Genomic DNA, 19,906 nt, shown 5'->3' on the forward strand with positions numbered 1-19,906 from the left:
TTTTTTTATTTCATCTTTGTATCAATTAATAAGTATTTATGGGGCAGGTAGCTAGGTGGCTCATTGAATAGAGAGCCAGACCTAGAGTCAAAGAGGACTTGGATTCAAATTTGACCTCAGACAATACTGAATTGTGTGACCCTAGGCAAGACACTTAATCTCATTTGCTTAGCCCTTGCCCTTCTGGGACTGAAAGTAAAGATTTAAAATAAAATAAAATAAATGAACATTTATTAAATGCTGTGCCAGATACTGTACTAAATACTACGGATATAAAGAAAGGAAATGTCTCTGACCTCAAAACGTACATTTGAATGGGGGAGACAAAATAAACAAAAACTGGTACATATAAAGTAGCTAGAAAGTGACCTTAGAGGGGAAAGGCTCTTGCAGCTAAAAGAAGTGGAAAGCCTCCTATGGAAGATCTCTCCAAGAACTTGCACATATTAGGTACTAAATAAGTGCTTATTGGATCAGACTGGATGATATATTTATTGTGTGGAGTCCCAGAAAATAATAGGACTTTCTTTATGAGACCCACAGTTACCCATAAAGTGAGCTCGGTCTTGCTTGCCCAAATGATGGTAAACAATCCAATCACCTAGCCCATTGGGACTAAGAACTAGAGCCACAATTGGATCCCAATTAGGAAATTAATCTATTGCTTTTAATGATTCCAAGTAGTTCACTTTCTGCCAGAAAAGATTCTATTTTTAACACCAGTATTCTCTCACTGATGTTGTATGGTTTCAAGTGGCAGAATATTTTGATCTTGGAAGAACCACAATTGCAGACTTTGCCCATAAGGCAACAGAAAGATACACAGTGGGTATAAGCATCTTATCATTGATAACCTGTGTATGTGGAGACACAATTTCAAGGATATTCACATACTGAAAAAGAGGTGGGTCAGTCATATCTTGAGAGTGAAGAATAACAGATGGAAAGCTTAAACATGGCATTCAAAACCATGAAATATTAAGAGAAGCAGAGAAAGATTTCTAGTGCATTAGACAAATACTCTATTAGAAAAATACATGGAGGCAGCTAGGTTCCGTGGATAGACAGGTCTGGAGTCAGGAGGACCTAAGTTCAAATCTTCCTTAGATACTTCCTAGCTGTGGGACCCTGGACAAGTCACTCAACCCTAATTTGCTTAGCCCTTACCACTCTTTTTCCTTAGAACTGATAATTTAGTATTGATTCTAAGACAGAACGTAAGGGTTATTTTTTTTTTAAGAAAAGAAATTTGATCTTATAATTTTGGAAAATGTATGTTGAAATTATTATATATAACTGGGAAAATAAAATATCTTTGAATTAAAAAGATAAAGTAAAAAATTAAAAAATACATTGACAAAAATATCACTCAATCAATCAACAATCAATCAACAAGAATTTATTAAGCACTTACTACATGTTAGGCACTCTGCTAAGTGCTGATAATACAAAGAAAGGCAAAAAGTAGGGTCCCTGCCCTTAAAGAGCTTACATTCTAATGGAAGAGACTGTACATAAACAATTATGTACATACAAGATATATACAAGTGTAAAAGGGGAGCAAACTCAGAAGGAAGGCTCGATCAGTGAGGGGAAGTGGGAAGTAGGAAAAGGCTCTTTCAGAAGGGAGGAATTAACACATCCTGAAGGAAGTCAGTGAAGCCAGGAGGCAGAGGTAAGGAGGAAAAGCATTACAGGCATGGGAGATGGCCAGTAAAAAACAAACAACACAATCAGGAAATGGAATGTTGTGGGCAAGGAATGAGCAAAGAAGGCCAGTTTTGTTGGATCATACAATCTGCAGAAGGGAATAGGGAAGACTGGAAAGGTAGAAAGAGGGCAGGCTGTGAAGGGTTTTCAAAGGCAAACACGATTTTCTATTTGATGCTAAAGATATTTGAGAACCACCAGAGCTAAATGAATGGAGAAGGCAGGATAATGTGTCTAGGCTTGGACTGTAGGGAGATCACTTTAGCAATGGAGTGAAGAATGACTCAAGTGGGGACCAACCACAAAATTCTTATTGTAGTTTAAGTGTAAGATGATGGCGACCTGCACTAAGGTGGCCATTATATGAGTGGAGAGAAGGGGGCATAAGCATGAAATGTGGTCATGGTAGAAATGACAAGAACTGGCAACAAACTGAATATATGGGTGAGTTAGAAAGAGAAGGACAACAGCATGCAAGCCTGAGAACGTGCATCCTTTCAATTAAGTCGTAATTCCCACCTTTAACTCCTCAACAACCCGTTCTACCCCCACTTCTCCAAAGCAATGGTTCTGTTTGGATTATCTGGGCCCATAAATGAAGGACAAAAGGAAAAAGAAAGGAGTAAAAGGATGATTCAGGGGAACTATGAAAGCCTAGTGTAAGGGGTTTACAACAAAAATGGTGATCTTGAACTCTTTCATAGGCTAGAGCTCTCTTTGTCATCCTACAAATTCTTTTGCTGCTGATTCCCTTGGTGGTTCGGTGCAGATGGATGATTTTATGTTCATTGTAAGCTCACCGATGCTGCTCCAACAGGACCAACACAGGCCAACACAGCCAAAGACTAGAACCACTGAAGACTGGAACACCTGAAAAAAAAAAGAGAGAGACACACATACACAAAGAACACTGTATCACGATTACCAATGGCTACCAATGAATATAAAGCTCATCAAACTCACCATGGTCTTCACAATGTGACAAAGCCAACATATAAACACCAAAATAATTCAAAGTACAGCCCATTATCTCCACTGCTTCCCAAGTATAGAGACTCTCTAAATCATAGCTCTGGGGGTTCAAAAGGATGTCAAAGGTCATCTCATCTAACTTCTCTGGATGAGGAAACCAACGTTCATCAAGGTTATATGTTTTGGGGGAAGCTAGGTAGCTCAGTGGTTTGAGAGCCAGGCCTAGAATGGGGAGGTCCTGGATTCAAATCTGGCCTCAGACATTTCCTAACTATGTGACCCTGGGCAAGTCACTTAACCCCTACTGCCTAATCCTTATCACTCTTCTGCCTTGAAATGGATACTTACTATTGATTCTAAGAGAGAAAGTATGGGTTTGGGTTTTTTTTTTCTTTTAAGATTATGTGACTTGCCTTTAAGTAATTCAGCTGTTTACAACTTGACTCCATCCTATTTTTTTCAGCCTTCTTTCACATTACTCCCATTCCATGCATGGTATGATCTAGGGATATTAGATAATTTGTTGTTTCTTACATAGGACCTTCCACGTCTTGCCCATGTTTTTACACTGCCCATACCCCATAACTGCATTATTCTCCCTTCTCACTTCTGGTCAGTCAGCTGATGAGTACTGATTAATTGCTTACTATGTTTCAGGGGAACAAAAAGGGGAAAAGACAGACCTTCCTCTCAGGGAGCTCGCACGCTAATTGAGAAGACAGCATGGAAATAATTATAAGGTCTTTCCAGCTCCTTCTGAGCTATTAGCACCTCGACCCACAGTTGTGCTGTTTCTGCTTTGTATATACAAAATATATATAGGCTGTGGGTGTTTCCTTGATTAAAATATTTTGCTTGTCTTGGTGGGGAGATCTCTAGCACGCAGCACAGTACCTGACACATTTAAATGCTTAATAGATGCTTGAGTGATAGAATGACCAAGGTCAAAGAGAAAGTTGAGTAATAGAGCCACAATTTAAAATCAAGCCCTGCTCTTTTCTGATTTTTCCTTACTTTATTCTGCACCATTTCAATTCTCTCCATGTTTCTCTGTACTCATCAGTAAAGTAATGAATTGTTTCCCCCTAAAATCCTTATGTTCTGTCTTCGAATCAATGCTGTGTATTGGTTCCAAGGCAGAAGAGCAATAAGAGCTAGGCAATGGGGTTAAGTGATTTGCCCAGGGTCATACAGTTAGGATGTGTCTGAATCTGGGTTTGAACCCAGGACCTTCTGTCTCTGGGCTTGGCTCTCAATCTACTGAGCCACCCAGCTGCCCCCTCCAGAAAAGAATTTTTAAAAAACCTTCACCTTCTGTCTTAGAATCAATACTAGGTATTAGTTCCAAGGCAGAAGAGTGTTAAGGGCTGGGCTATGGGGGTTAAGTGACTTGCCCAGGGTCACACAGCTAGGAAATGTCTGAAGCCAATTTGCATCTAAGACCTCCCCTCTCCAGGTCTGGTTTTCTATCCACTGAATCACCTAGTTGCACTTAGGAATGAATATTTTAATCCTTTATCCCTGTCCCCTCCTTAAAAAGAAAATCCTTAACCATAGCTCTAGAGGCTATATATCTTTCCTTAAGGGAGTAAAATCTACCCAGCTTTGGAACTCCTCCATAGGGGTGAGCCTAGTCATACTAGTTGGTGAGTGAATAAAGCATTTAACTAAATGAATTTTTTTTATCTCTGCTTTGGAAGTTTGAATACATTATGTTTTTAATTTAAATTAACTTATTTAGTCAATTTATAACATTATTTCTTGGTTACAAGAATCATATTATTTCCCTCCCTCCCCTAATACTTTAGAAAATTGTTATGGACAGCTTTTGGTTTTACATTGCCTACAATTTCCCAAATCCCTCCTTTTTCCTCCTTCCAAAGAGTCACCCTATGTAACAAAGACCAGATGTGAGAATCCTCCTTCACTGAATCAATGTTCTTCACCTCAGTTGTCTGTATGACTGGCAGCGAGAGCAGATGGCTGATGAAGGACTGAGAGAAATGACACAATTGAAGAAGTGAGGCAGAAAGTTTAAGAGTCTCAACAACCTCCAGCCTTTAAAGAAATCTTCCTGCTGGGACAAGGGCAGAAGTTGAAGCTGTATAACAGAAGACTATACTGGACTGTCACTAATTCCACACCCAATAACAGGAAGCAATTGGCATCATCTGGCACATATCAGTTTATGGTCATGAAATTTTACATGGCCACTTTGGACATGTGGGTAAGAAAGGAATGTTAGTGGCCCAACATGGCTGCCAATATCAACAAGAAGTGCAAACTGAGACAAGTACTACCAGTTCCTATTGCATCTTTGGAGAATATCATCACTAGGAAACCTTTGGATTTTGCCATCATTGGACTCTTATCTCTAGAAGGAGATCATAAAAACATAAACTGTATGTGGATGATGATTGAACATTTCATAATATATGAAAACACTCATCAAAAACTGGAATTGCTATATGATTTTTGTAACCAAGGAATAATATTTGAAATTGACCAAATAAAATAAAATTTAATTTAATTAAAAAAAAACTGGGATTGCTAAAGTGTTAACGGAAAAATTTTTCTGAGTGCCTAAGCTTCCTTCGAAGATCCATTCAGACAGACCAAGGCATTGAGCCTGAAAATACATTGCTCAAGGAGATGACAGCTTTGGATAGCATCATTGAAAAGCTTCCACATCTTACTAGTCTCAAGGGGACCCAACTGTACACTGCTGAACATGTAAGGAACGCAAACAGGGTGATCTCAGTGGAATCAACATGTGGCTTTCTTAGTAAACAAGTGCGAGTCCAGCAGGAATAGGCAGGCATCTAGATCCTACCTACTGAAATTTGGGTGAGAGCCCAACCTATCGATTGATGTGTGTTCTGGAGCCTGAGGATAGAGAGACTGCAGCCACTCACAACCAGATACTTCTTGGCTGACAGAGAAATTGAGAGAAGCTTAAGACTTCCTTACAACACCAGTTCAGAAGATTCCTTTAAGAAATAAACAAGTCTACCATAAGAAATAGCAAACAAGATGACCACCAAAGAACCTGGAAAGACTTAAATGAAGTGATGCAAAGTGAAGTGAGCAGAATCAGAAGACAATTGTACGTGGTAACTAACAGCCACAAATTACAATGATCAACTGTGGATGACGAAACTATTATCGGCAACGCAAGGATCCAGGACCACTCCAAAGGGACTCATGATGAAAAAGGCTATTCACTGCTATAAAAGGAAATGTCAAAGTCTGAATGCAGATTGAAGCATACCATTCTTCACTTTATTTCCTCCATGATTTTTTCTCTAATGTAAGCAACGTGTATCTTTCACATGATGAACATGGAAATAGGAATTGTTTAATAATGCATGTTCATCCTATATCATGCTACCTTCCTGTGTTGGGGAAGGAGGAAGAATGAGAGGGAGAGAGAAAGAATATGAACTGGAAAATGTCCGAAAATGACTACTGAAAAATGTAACCTGGAAATTAAAAAATTTAAGAAATGAACATATGATATTCAAATCTTATTGTCAAGACCTTCAACAAAGAACTAGTTTTGCTGAGGAACCTTGGTGTCCATAAATAAATAAGCAGATAGATAAATAGAAAGATATTCCATATCTGGACATGGAAAGACTGAACAATGTGTCTTTTTTACAGAAAGCCCTAGAAATTTGGAGGGTCTCTCTAAAGATAATCCATCAAAACCAAATCTTATTGGGAAGTTGTTTGGACTCCCAGATAAGTAGGTATAAACTGATGGACACCCACCTCAGTGGATTCTTAGCAAAAGAAGCCTCCTACCCATTGTTTAAAGACTGTCCGAATCATATAGTGGCTCAGAAATGAACACTACAAGAGAAGAATTTGTGTTTTATAACTCAACAACTATTTCAGATAAGGGGGAAGGACTAAGCACAGAGGCAACAATTCTCCTACCTGGAACTTCAACTGAGAGATGCCTAGGGCACAGCACAGAATACATCAGAGAAAAATAGCACATGAATCTGGACCGTATGAAGCTAGGAATAGCCTGAGCCTAAAATAGCACATGCAGAGAAAGGGAAAAGACATCTGGAGTCTTTTTAGGCCCTTTTGAGACCTTTTGCCTCAGGTATCTTTGTTTTTTTTTTTTTTGACACTCACTACACTCTATTGGTTCCCTCTTAGCTCCAGGATAAAATATAAAATGCTTTGTTAGACATCCAAACCCTTCACAACCTAGCTTCTTCTAGTCTTTCCAGCCTTCTTACATTTTACTCCTCTCCACATCGTTTATAATCCAGCAGTATCTTCCTTCTTATTCCTCTTGTCACCTCTTGACTCTCCACTTTTTGACTGGATGTTCTCCATGGCCAGAATGTGCTTCTTCTTCATTTTGGTCCACTGGCTTCCCTGGATTTCTTCAAGACTTGGCTCAAGTCCCATCTTCTACTGGAGGCTTTTCCCAAACTATTCGCCCCTAATCTGCCCATTTCTCACCATTTCTACCATGTCTTCTCTTTGAAATTACCTTCCATTTACTCTATAAATATCTTGAATATATTATACTTTATTTAAAAAAACAAACAAACCTTACTTTCTGTCTTAGAATCACTACTAAGTATTGTTTCTAAGGCAGAAGAGCAAATAAAGGCTAGGCAATTGGGATAAGTGACTTGCCCAAGGTCACACAGCTGCGACATGTCCAAGGTCAGATTGAACTAGCCTGGCTGTCTATCCACTGAGACACCTCCATACATAATTATTTGTAAATTGGCTTCTTTCACTAGAATCTTCTTGAGGTTTAGGAGTGTTTTTGACTTGCTGTCTCTTGGTATGTTTTTTTTTTAACCTTTATCTTCTGTCTTAGAACAATACTATGTATTCTAAGGCAGAAGAGTGAGGCAATTGGGGTTAAGTGACTTGCCCAGGGTCACACAGCTAGGAAGTATATGAGGTCACATTTGAACCCAGGACCTCTCATCTCTAAGTCTGGCTCTCAATCCACTGAGCCACCCAGCTGTCATTCTTAGTATGGTTCTTGACACATGGTAAGTGTCAAGATTTGTTGTAAGTGTAGTAAGTGTAAGATTTGTTGACTGACTTCCAGTCTGGAAGGTTTAATAAAACTTCCCTGAAGGGGAAAGAGAGCAGAGATTAGAGAGAAAAACACACTTGATGCCTGCTTGGAGAAGTTGGGAATGAAGGATGCTACCCATGTAAAAGGAATAGCTCCTCAAGTACTCCTTAAGAAAGAGCAACTATTTCTAAGCACAAGTACCTACTACTCCACACAACTGACAGACACTATATCCAACCCCAAGTTATGCTTCAGATCCAGACATTTTGCCATCTGCCCCACCATTATGCACACAGGTATTCTCATTACCTCTTATATTTCTACCACTTGCTCTGGGAATAGTGATCAAAAAACTACTTCCAGAGGGCAGTTAGTAGGTTGAGTGTCTCTCAGTGGATTGAGAGCCAGGTCTAGAGATGGGAGGTCCTGGGTTCAAATCTGATCTCAGACACTTCCTAGCTGTGACCCTGGGCAAGTCGCTTAACCATTATTGCTTAGCCCTTATTGCTCTTCTGCCTTGGAAAAAATACACCGTATTGATTCTAAGATGGAAGGTAAGGGTTGTAAAAAAAGAGTTAGTACAGGCCAACCAGAATTAACCCGGTAACTGGTAGGGGGCTCATTCCTGTGTCATGATGAGGGCAATTTCTTTGCCAGAAAAATAGACCCACAAGAATGTTTCCTTTAAGAAAAAAAAAAGATGAAGAGACTTTTGTGGGAGGAACAAGCCCTCCCTGTCCAAATTCACTTCTTCTCCAAAAGGTGACTCTTGCAGACCCATTGGGCATTCAGGTGAATTCTTGGTTACTCATAAACCGCTAATCCACTGTGAGAATTATTTTAGCTTATTTGCTCTTTCTCCTTCTTGAATTCATTGTTAATCATCTAATGGCTGTTTGTTAAGTTTCAGAAAGAAAAGCAGAAAAAATACACTTCATGAAATATTATTTTGGGGGTCTAACTCTGGCAAATTATTGGGGTGTATAGATAGAAGTTACTGAGGAAAGAAGTTAGGAAATGGATTTCATTCATGTTAGTCTAGAGGTGTGACCACACATAATTCAAACTTTTGATCCTATGACAGCTTTTAACTACTAACATTTTAACCAAACTCTGACCCCAAGTGCTCAGGACATTGGTTTTTGTGCTCCCAAATCAAGTCAACAATTATTTATTAAGTATTTACTATGTGCCAGGCACTATGCTAAGCGCTAAGGATACAAAGAAAGACAAAAAATAGTCCTGGATTTCAAAGAGCTCACAAACTAATCATCTCCTTTCAAGTGGAAGAGCAATTCAGCATTTTTCTTGGCCCCAGATCAAAACAGTGAGTAGAAGTTACAAAATGGCAGATTTAGGTTGAAGGTCAAAAAAATTCTCCGAGAAATCAGACCTGAGAATAAGATGCCTTGAAAGGAAGAGTTACCCTTCCCTAGAGGTCTTCTAAGACTAGAGGTCCCATTATCAGAAATGTTAGTTTGATTTTTTTTTCATCAAGTTTCCTTTTAAGTTGGCAGCAAATAATTTGTAAGCCAGGCAATTCTTTGTAGGTGGTTAGAAGGAGCTAAGGGCCTGTTGCAATGGGTTGGGGCAGCTGGCAGGTTTGGAGCCCTGTCTTGTCAGCCTCTAGTAAGGCTAGTGATTGGGGTCGAGGAGGAGAAAGCTGGGATGTCAAAGCTGAAGGAGAAGACAAAGTCATAATGGTCTGATTTAGGAAAGACAGTGTGGTATAGTGGAAAGAATATTGGCATTGGAATCAAAAACTGAATCTAAATTTTAGCTTGGCTAGTTACTTGGGGCTAGTGACTTTGGGTAAGTCACAATCAAGTTAAACTATTTGGTCTCGGAAGTCCCTTCCAATTCACATTCAGATCTTGGTTGTAACCTCTTTAGGCCTCAGTTTCCTCATCTGTAAAATGAATTAATCTCTAATTCCTCTTCTTTTTCTAGCTCCTATGAACCTGTTAGGGGGTCTGGATCCAAATCCAGTCTCCCAAGATTTATTAGCTTTTAGCCCTTGGTTGAGACATTTAAATTTCCAAAGCTCTATTTCTTCATCAGTAATATGGATAAAACTATACTTGTATTAGCTTCCTCATAATGTTGCTATGAGAAAATAGTTGCAGAATTTCAGAATTAAAAGGGATCTCAGAAGCTACTGAGACTAATTCATAGCTGACAGTCACCCTTCAATACTTCTGACAAGTGGTTATCTTGCTTCTACCTGAGAATGTTTAGAAAGAAGGAAGGAAGGAAAGAAGGAGGGAGGGAGGGAAGGAAGGAAGGAGGGAAGGAAGGAAGGAAAGAAAGAAGGAGGGAAGGAAAGAGGGAAGGAAGGAAGGAAGGAAAGAAAGAAAGAAGGAAGGAAGAAAGGAGGGAAGGAAGGAAGGAAAGAAGGAAGGAAAGAAAGAAGGAAGAAAGGAAAGAAGGAGGGAAGGAGACTAAATTTGTTCTTTTTGCAACTTTTACTTTTTGCTTCTAGTTCTCCCCTCTAGTGCCTAGCAGAAGGCTAATCTCTCTTTCACATGACAGCTATCATGTTCCTCCTTATTTTCTCTACCATTATAAACAACCACAGTTCCTTCAAAGGACTCTTATGTGCAAAACTGTAACTAGGCTGAGGTGACCAGAACTTTGACCCATGGTGCTGAAATATAGGAAGCACTGACAGCACAGCATAGCTGAATAGAAACAACTGAGTATTGCACCTAGTTAGCAAAAAGACTAAAACAGGAAACTACCACTAGATGGCAGTTCCCCCCACTCTAGCTGTTGCATCTATTGTAGATGGGTTCTCCTTAAGGGACAAGGACAGAGCTTTCTCCAAGCCCTCAACTAAATTTGTCATTAAAAATAAAATACAATTAAGAGCAGGGTTTCAGTTTGGTGAAGTTTGACCTAGGGCATGAAAAATGCCAGTCATTGTTCTGTTTGTATGATATGGTCTGATATGATATGACATTGTGTGTGTGTGTGTGTGTGTGTGTGTGTGTGTGTGTGTGTGTGTGTGTGTGGTGTGTGCGCAACACTCCAATAATTTCTCTGGAAATATATGACTCATCCTTGTCTCTTCACATTATTTTTACTCCCATTCATCTCTATTGACTACATTGTTCTCATTCTGCAATGTATCTACAGGTCATATTCCAGGACAGTACTTTCTGTGGTATAAGCCTGACTTTGGGGCTACATTGGAATTTTGCTTTATTAACTATTATTTTAAATAAGTAGGTCATTGGCTGGAGTTTAGAAATATTTCAGTTCAGATAAATATTTCTGTTGTAACAATATTTGTTCTTTGATCAGCACTTTAAATGGAGGTTCATTTCAGATGATACATCCTCTTGATAGAAACATTTTCCCAAGGATGTGGAGATGGGGATTCTTTTGAATATATGATGCTTCTCTTATTTAAATTCCCTCAACTCCTGTTTGAGGAACACTTAAACTTAGCAATGAACTTAGCATTGAACACTTAGCAATGAAATAGCCCCTAACTAAAAATATCATTAGGCACACATAATGGTGGCATTTCTACTCTCTATGATCTAAGGGATGTTCTATGACAGTAATGGTGAATGGTGAACCTTTCAGAGACTGAGTGCCCAACCTCCAACTCTATACTGCATGTGAGCCCCCCTGCCATTTTACCCCAGACAGGACAAGGCGGGAAGTGCTCCCATTGGACTGCTAGGCAGAGGGGATGACAGTGATGACAGAAATGTCCTCAGGCCTACATGGAGAGGGGAAGGGGATCAGTCTCCTCTGGCACACATGCCATAGATTCACCAACACGGTCCTAGGGGAGGTTTTCCACATTCCAAGGAGTCTATTTGTGTACAATTTAGGAGCATTTGCATTTGTTCACATATGCAGGATAATGTTTATATTCATAACATTTCCAAAGTAAAATGTGGTTTGAATCAACACTTAATATGCTAATGAAGAAGGAGAAATAATTCTCCAGAATTTCTTCTTGCAGCCTTGACTCCATTCTAGCTTCTGAGGAGGCATCTAACATTTTTCTATGTTTCCCTTTTCATTCTATTTCTTTCTTTCTCCCCCTTCTCTCTAAATTCCTGAACAAAGAGATGGGGTTGAGGATAAGGGAATATAAACATGATTGGGGATAGAATTTATGGAATTCCTCTTTTTATGCCCTCTCAATCTTAAATGTTGATTCAGGCAATTTCTAGAATACACAAATATACATAGGTACCAACAATCAAATCAAGCCAGGTGATATATGTAAGTATTTGTAGTCTAGAAATAACAACCTGAATCATTAGTTTATGTGGGACAGGTAAGAAATAAGGGGGAATTGCCATGATTCTATTCCCTAATATTGATCATATTTATATCATGTCAAAATAACAAATTTATGAGGCACCCACTATGTACTAACTAAATGTTGGGGGTACAAAGAAAGGCAAAAAAAAGTTAATGCTTTCAAGGAATCCACTTTCTAATGAGGGAGACAAAATGCAAACCATATAAATGCAAAATAAAGTGGACATAATCTAAGAGGGAAGTCACAGGCATTAAGGGGGCCTGGGAAATGCTTCTGCCAGAAAATGGGATTTTAGCTGAGACCTAAAGGAAGTCAGAAAATCCAGGAGGCAGAGAAAAAGAGGGAGAAAATTTGAGATATGGGGGACATTCAGTGAAACTGCATAGCAACAGGATATGCATATATAGTAACAGATCTTTATTCTTTGGCATAAACAACTTCTAATGAGAACAGAGCTTCTCCCTATACAGAAAAGGCAAGTATTGTGCACTTTATAATTTTAGATAGTGGCCCAGAGCACTGAGATGTTTGGTAACTAGCCCTTGGTTGCATAGTCTGCAGGTATAAGAGGTAAAATGGGCCCAAGTCTTTTTGATTGTAGAGCCAGCTCTCTATCCAACCCATCATGATGCCTCTGGCATCTATACCTTATCATTTACTTATATATCATCAATAATCCATCAATTATATCCTAGGATCTGGAAGTACACTCAATGAAAGGGGAAGAAATATCAAACCAGGGCAGGGGAGTCGCAGGTGGGCATGATATCCAAGGGCATCTCTAAGTTGATGTGGGACTCTGTACAAATTGTACAGTATCTCCTCTCTCTTACTCCATACTCTCACTCCCTCCCTACATTTTCTTCCATGTGAAACTGGGGTTAAAATGAAAAATCAGGGGCAGTCTTGAAGGAGAAGAGTAATCATGGACCCTAAAGAGTATGGGGAAGGGTATAATAACACAATTCCATGGGCTTTCCCTTGATCTATGGCTCTGTCTTTCAAAAGAAGGATTGATCTTGTGCACACTCATGGAAGAGATCTAGTTTGTTAGCAGCCGGCAGAAGCTACCTCCCTTGTCCTGGAATCACTGGCAAGCCAATGGTCACTCCAGGTACGTGGGACCCCCTAAAACTTGAGCCCAGCTTATTTACTCCAATTTGCCACTGTTTTTGGAATAACTTAGTCAAGGAAAGAGGAGGAGGGACTGTGGGAAATTTCGTTGTGCTCGGTGTGGAGAACATCACCCTCTGGTGCAGTGTATTGCCTATGTGTCTGTTATGGGGGAAGGAAGAAGGAACAGAAATGTGGTTTTGCTCACAGTCAGAGGAAGGGAAATGTGTAACGCTGGTGGTGCCCATGTTCAGTGGTGCTTCTAGTTGGAACCTGGTCTTGGCGCCATCTAGTGCCAACTGGAGACTCTGCAGCTGCAGCATGTTGAGGTGTCTCCTCTGGGGCTCTGTTACCCAAGCGGCATTCTCAGGACCCAAATGGAAGATCTGCTCTGGAGACAGTTCCTGGAGCATGGCAAAGGAACGAAACACCCTCAGAACACGCCACCTTAAACTTCAAACACTAGAGGTCTTTCAGATCTAATGTCCCTTGAAAAGAACCTCCTTCCAACCTCCCGCGCTCTTTCTTTGCTCTGCCCAACAGTTACATTCTTAAGCCATGTTCTTAACCTGGGTCCGTGAGCTTAAAAAATATATTTTAATAATATTGTATAAAATTATTAATAATGTATAAAATTAATAACAATGTTTTAAACATACAGTTTTATAGTTAATATATTTAATATATAGATTGGTAAGTCTAAGAAGTTTATTTTATTCATTTAAACATATTATTCTGAGAAGGTGTTTATTGTCTTCTCTAGACTGCCAAAGGGATCCAGGACACACACAAAAGGGTAAGGACCTCTGTTTTATATAATCTCAGCAATTTTCAGCAAGGCAGTTAAACTCAACAAATATTTATTAAATGTGTACTATGTTCAAGGTACTGGAGATACAAAGAAAGATGGATCAGAATGCTTTCAGGGAGGATATACCATATACACAAATAACTGATTCAAGGGATAGCCTCCATTTTTTCATCTATAAAATGGGCATAATATTAGGGCTACTACCAAAGCCAACGAGCAATTCCACTGAAGAATAAGCTATATACTTTCTCATACGCACATTAATTTTAAGACATATATGATTATTAGTTATTACAAATAACCTCCATAAAATTCCTATTCTGATACTTTATTGTAGTGTTGAGGTAACCCTAAGTTCATTCGATAAGGTTATACTAACAGAGGCAAGCACTCTGCCAAGAATGAAGGTTCTACCAAGCAGGAAAGGCTTCTAAATGGTCCTAGAAATAGACTATATCTTCTATATGAGTATCAGTCTTTAAAAAAAAGGAAACACATCAACAATAGGTTAGCTAGTAGATGATGAATTCTTTGACCACGATGGCTCATGAATAGCTAAAAATACAAAATGGCCCTTGATCTGTGAAATTACCTTCAGCTTCTACAGTAATATTGGCCCAGTCAGTCATGAGCACAGAAGAAAAAAGGCTCTTTTGGAATCTAGCAACTCAGAATACCTGATGCGCTGATAAGGAACTAGACATAGCACTCAAGGAAATAAATTTAGGGAAAACACCTAGACCTAATCAAATACATACTCAGACAATTAAAACCATCCTAAAGGAGATGATTTAAAAAGTACTCAGACCAATTTTTTTTAAACCCTTACTTTCTGTCTTGGAATCAATACTGTGTATTGGTTCCAAGGCAGAAGAGAGGTAAGGTCTAGGCAATGGGGGTTAAGTGACTTGCCCAGGGTCACACAGCTGGGAAGTGTCTGAGGCCAGATTTGAACCCAGGACCTCCCATCTCTAGGTCTGGCTCTCAATCCACTGAGCAACTCAGCTGCCCCCAAGATCAATTTTTAAAGATGTAACGAATGAGAGAAGTGACGTACACAAACGAATGGGAAAGCTCATAAACAAGATTAGTACCAAAAATAAGGCAATCAAGAAGACATCAGTAACTACTGACTCATAGGGGTATTTTCTCAGCAGTATAAAGTGTTTAAAAGATTGATTTATGAGGCAGAGTCAAGATGGCAGCTTAGGAGCAGCAGTAGTTCAGACCTCTGAAAACCCTTCCTTATTGATCACAAACTAAATGCTCTTAGGGGACTGAAAATCAAACCTAACAACAAGACAGAGGCAAGGAACCGTCCTGTGGACTCAATCCAAAAGGTATGCCCCCCCCAAAGCCAGAATCCAAGAACACTCGGGTATAAGGGGAAGGCAAAGGGAAAGTCCCAGGATCCCTCCCCCCAACCCAGAGCGATGAGCCCCCAGAGGCAGTGGGAACCTCTGGGAGGGCAAAGGTGATGGTCTGGAGTGTGTACCTTGAGAGCAGAGCTGTGCCATGCTCAGAGTGTCTAACACAGGCGGCAAGGAAGCAGCCAGAGAGAGATTGAAGAGCTGGCAGCCCTGGGGGCTGGGTCCTTCCATTTGGCTCCAGCATTACCTGAGGTTTTTGCCTTGGGGCACATCCAGACCAACCCAGTTGAACCAAATCCCATCAGGAGTCCTCAGAGCTCAGGGAGGCCAGGACCCCTCCCCCCATAGAGTGCTGGGCCTCCTGCAAGGACAGGAACCTCTGGGTAGGCAAAGGCACTGGTCTAGAGGGTGTACCTTGCGGACAGGGCTGTGCCAGGCTCAGAGCGTGGAACGCAGGTGGTGGGGAAGCAGCTGGAGAGAACTGGAGAGAGCCTGGGCGGCTGAGACCTTCCATTTGGCTCTAGCCTTCCAGGAGTTTTCAGCCTCAGAGCACATACAGCCCAACCCAGCTGAACTTAATCCAATCAAAAGCCTCTAGAGGACAGGGAAGCCAACATTCCTCCCCCAGAGACTGCACTGAGATATCTGAAAAACCTCCAAGAGGGGAGACTGACAGAAAGCCCCAAAACAAAAAAAAATGAGAGGAGCAAGAGCACAGACAAATACGGGGAGCAAAGAAGGGGTAAATACAAGCAAACAACAGAAAAAGAAGAAAGAAATTATAATAGACAACTTCTACACAATGAACAGAACAGAGGGAGAGGGATCAGCAAATGATAAATCAGAAATCCCAGCGAATTGGATACAGGCTGTGGAAGAACTGAAAATGCAATTCAAAACACAATTAAGAGAAACTGAAGACAATTGGGAAAAGAACTTAAAAAGTAAGCTAAGTCATCTGGAAACAGAAAATAGTGTCTTGAAAGTAAAAATCAACCAGCTGGAAAATGAGGCAAAGGAGATGAAAGATGAGGTGAAGAAGATGAAAGATGAGAAAAAGGAGATGAAAGACAAGGTAAAGTGGATGAAAGATGACCTCCAAAGAAAATCAGACCAGAAGGAAAAGGATAACCAAAAAGCCAGGGATGAAATCCAGTCTTTAAGAACCAGGATACAACAACTAGAATTAAGTGACCTCACAAGGCAGCAGGACACTATAAAACAAAACCAAAAGAATGAAAAAATTGAGGAAAATATGAAGCATCTCATTCACAAAACAGAGGATTTAGAAAATCGGTCAAGGAGAGACGATTTAAGAATCATTGGTCTACCAGAAGACCATGACAAAAGAAAAAGCCTGGACATAATACTACAGGAAATTATTAAAGAAAACTGCCCCGATATCCTAGAACAAGAAGGAAAAGTGGAGATGGAAAGAATCCACAGATCACCTCCTGTACTTAATCCCCAACTGACGAACACCCAAGAATGTTATAGCCAAATTCAAGAACTATCAAACCAAAGAAAAGATATTACAAGCTGCCAAGCAGAAGTCATTCAGATACCATGGAACCACAGTGAGGACAATGCAGGATCTGGCTGCATCCACACTGAAGGACTGAAAGGCATGGAATATGATATTCTGGAAAGCAAGGGAACTAGGTCTACAACCAAGAATCAACTACCCAGCAAAACTGACTATATTCTTACAGGGGAAAGTATGGTCATTCAACAAAATAGAAGAATTCTAAGAATTCATAAAGAAAAGACCGGGCCTGAACAGAAAATTTGATGTCCAAGCACAGAACTCAAGAGAACCATCAAAAGGTAATTAAAAAAGAGGGAAAAAAGAAAAACAAAACAAAACACACACACAAAAATTTTTAAGAGACTCAATAAGTTAAAATGATATGTATCCCTATGAGAAAAGAGGTCATTGGTAACTCTTAAAAACTGTTGTTATTACCTGGGCAACTAAAAGAATTACACTTAGAAGGAACAGTGACAAACTGTATAGGATGAAAGGACAAGACATAAATAGGTGTATAGATATATGCATGCATAAATACATACACATTTGTATGTGTATGTATATATATATAACTAGGGCTAAAAATAGGTTAATATTAAAAGAAATGGGAAAAGAAACATGGGGTAAATTTATACGTCACAAAGAAGCTTGTGGTGGGAGGGGGGAGAACATCAATACACTGGAAGGGTAAAGAGGTCAGAGATAGGAAATACTCAACTCTTACGTGCTTTGAAATTGACCCAAAGAGAAAAGAACAATCCAATCCATTGGGGCAGAGAATAGATTTGCACCCTATACAGGAGTAGAAGGGTAACAAATGGACTGGTGGGGAGGGAATCTGTACAAGGGAGGGAGGGGGTGAGGGGATAATTTTAGAAAGACTACAGAGAAAATAAAGGGGGGAATAAGAAGGGAGGGGGTAGAAAGGGAAGTAAAATAAGGGTGGGAACTAGGGGGACTGACTAAAAACAAACATTGTTGTAGAAGGAAATAGTGAAAGAAGAAAAGGCAGGACCAGGAGTAGAAATCAAAATGCTGGAAAATACACAGCTAGTAATCATAACTCTGAATGTGAATGGAATGAACTCACCCATAAAATGCAAGTGAATAGCAGAGTGGATTAGAATCCAAAACCCTACCATATGCTGTCTACCAGAAACACACATGAGGAAGGTAGATACGCTTAGGGTGAAAGTAAGAGGGTGGAGCTAAATCTATTGGGCATCAACTGATAAAAAGAAGGCAGGAATCACAATCATGATATCTGACAAAGCCAAAGTAAAAATAAATCTAGTTAAAAGAGATAGGGAAGGTAATTACATCCTGATAAAAGGCAGTATAGACAATGAGGAAATATCTGTACTCAACATGTATGCACCAAATGGCATAGCATCCACATTTCTAAAGGAGAAACTAGAGGAGCTCAAGGACGAAATAGATAGAAAAACTATACTAGTGGGAGACCTGAACCTTGCTCTATCTGAACTAGATAAATCAAACCAAAAAAATAAATAAGAAAGAGGTAAGAGAAGTGAATGAAATCTTAGAAAAATTAGAGTTAGTAGACATGTGGAGAAAAATAAATAGGGCCAAAAAGGAATATACTTTCTTTTCAGCAGCACATGGTACAGTCACAAAACTGACCATGTATTAGGGCATAAAAACATTGCAAACAAGTGCAAAAGAGCAGAAATAATAAATACAACCTTCTCAGATCACAATGCAATTAAAATAGTAATTAGTAAGGGAACATGGGGAGGTAAATCAAAAATTAATTGGAAATTAAACAATACAATTCTCCAAAACCGGTTAAAGAACAAATCGTAGAAACAATTAATAACTTCATTGAAGAAAATGACAATGATGAGACATCCTTTCAAAACCTATGGGATGCAGCCAAAGCAGTACTCAGGGGCAAATTTATATCCTTGAGTTCATATATTAACAAATTAAGAAGGGAAGAGGTCAAAGATTTGGGCATGCAAATTAAAAAATTAGAAAGCAAACAAATTAAAAATCCTCAGATGAAGACTAAATTAGATATCCTAAAAATCAAAGGAGAAATTAATAAAATTGAAAGTCAAAGAACTATTGATTTAATAAATAAGACTAGAAGCTGGTACTTTGAACAAACAAATAAAATAGACAAAGTACTAGTCAGTCTAATTAAAAAAAGGAAAGAAAAAACCAAATTGACAGTATCCAAGAAGAAAAGGGAGACCTCACCTCTAATGAAGAGGAAATTAAGGCAATTATTAAAAACTACTATGCCCAATTATATGGCAACAAATATGGCAATCTAGGTGATATGGATGAATCCTTACAAAAATATAAATTGCCTAGACTAAAAGAGGAAGAAATAAATTACCTAAACAACTGCATATCAGAAAAAGAAATTGAATAAGCCATCAAAGAGCTCCCTAAGAAAAAATCCCCAGGTCCAGATGGATTCACAAATGAATTCTATCATTCAAAGAACAACTAATCCCAATATTATACAAACTATTTGATAGAATAAGCCAAGAAGGAGTTCTACCAAATTCATTTTACAAAACAAACATGGTACTGATCCCAAAGCCAGGCAGGTCAAAAACAGAGAAAAAAACTATAGACCAATCTCCCTAATGAATATAGATGCAAAAATCTTAAATAGGATACTAGCAAAAAGACTCCAGCAAGTCATCACAAGGGTTATCCACTATTAACAGGCAGGATTCATACCAGGAATGCAAGGATGGTTCAATATTAGGAAAACCATCCACATAATTGACCATATTAACAAGCAAATCGACAAAAATCACATGATTATCTCAATAGATGCAGAAAAAGCCTTTGATAAAATACAACACCTGTTCCTATTGAAAACACTAGAAAATATAGGAATCGAAGGGCCTTTCCTAAAAATAATAAACAGAATATATCTAAAACCATCAGCAAACATCATCTGCAATGGGGATAAACTAGAAGCCTTCCCAATAAGATCAGGAGTAAAACAAGGATGCCCATCATCACCTCTATTACTTAACATTGTACTAGAAACACT

The 19,906-nt window shown here is 39.2% G+C and overlaps 1 protein-coding gene across 1 annotated transcript in view; it reads right to left on the reverse strand.

Annotated features, from left to right (window-relative positions):
- Window positions 1-12,624: 12,624 nt before the first annotated feature.
- The window catches only part of OTOA (otoancorin), a 77,221-nt gene continuing 69,939 nt past the window's right edge, over window positions 12,625-19,906 (reverse strand). The window contains exon 27 of the mRNA XM_056806529.1: window positions 12,625-13,555. Coding sequence (XP_056662507.1) covers window positions 13,106-13,555 — 450 coding nt within the window. The 3' untranslated portion in view covers window positions 12,625-13,105. The remainder of the gene's footprint in view (window positions 13,556-19,906) is intronic.

Source organism: Monodelphis domestica, chromosome 7 (genome assembly GCF_027887165.1).
Source record: "Monodelphis domestica isolate mMonDom1 chromosome 7, mMonDom1.pri, whole genome shotgun sequence".
NCBI lineage: Eukaryota > Metazoa > Chordata > Mammalia > Didelphimorphia > Didelphidae > Monodelphis > Monodelphis domestica.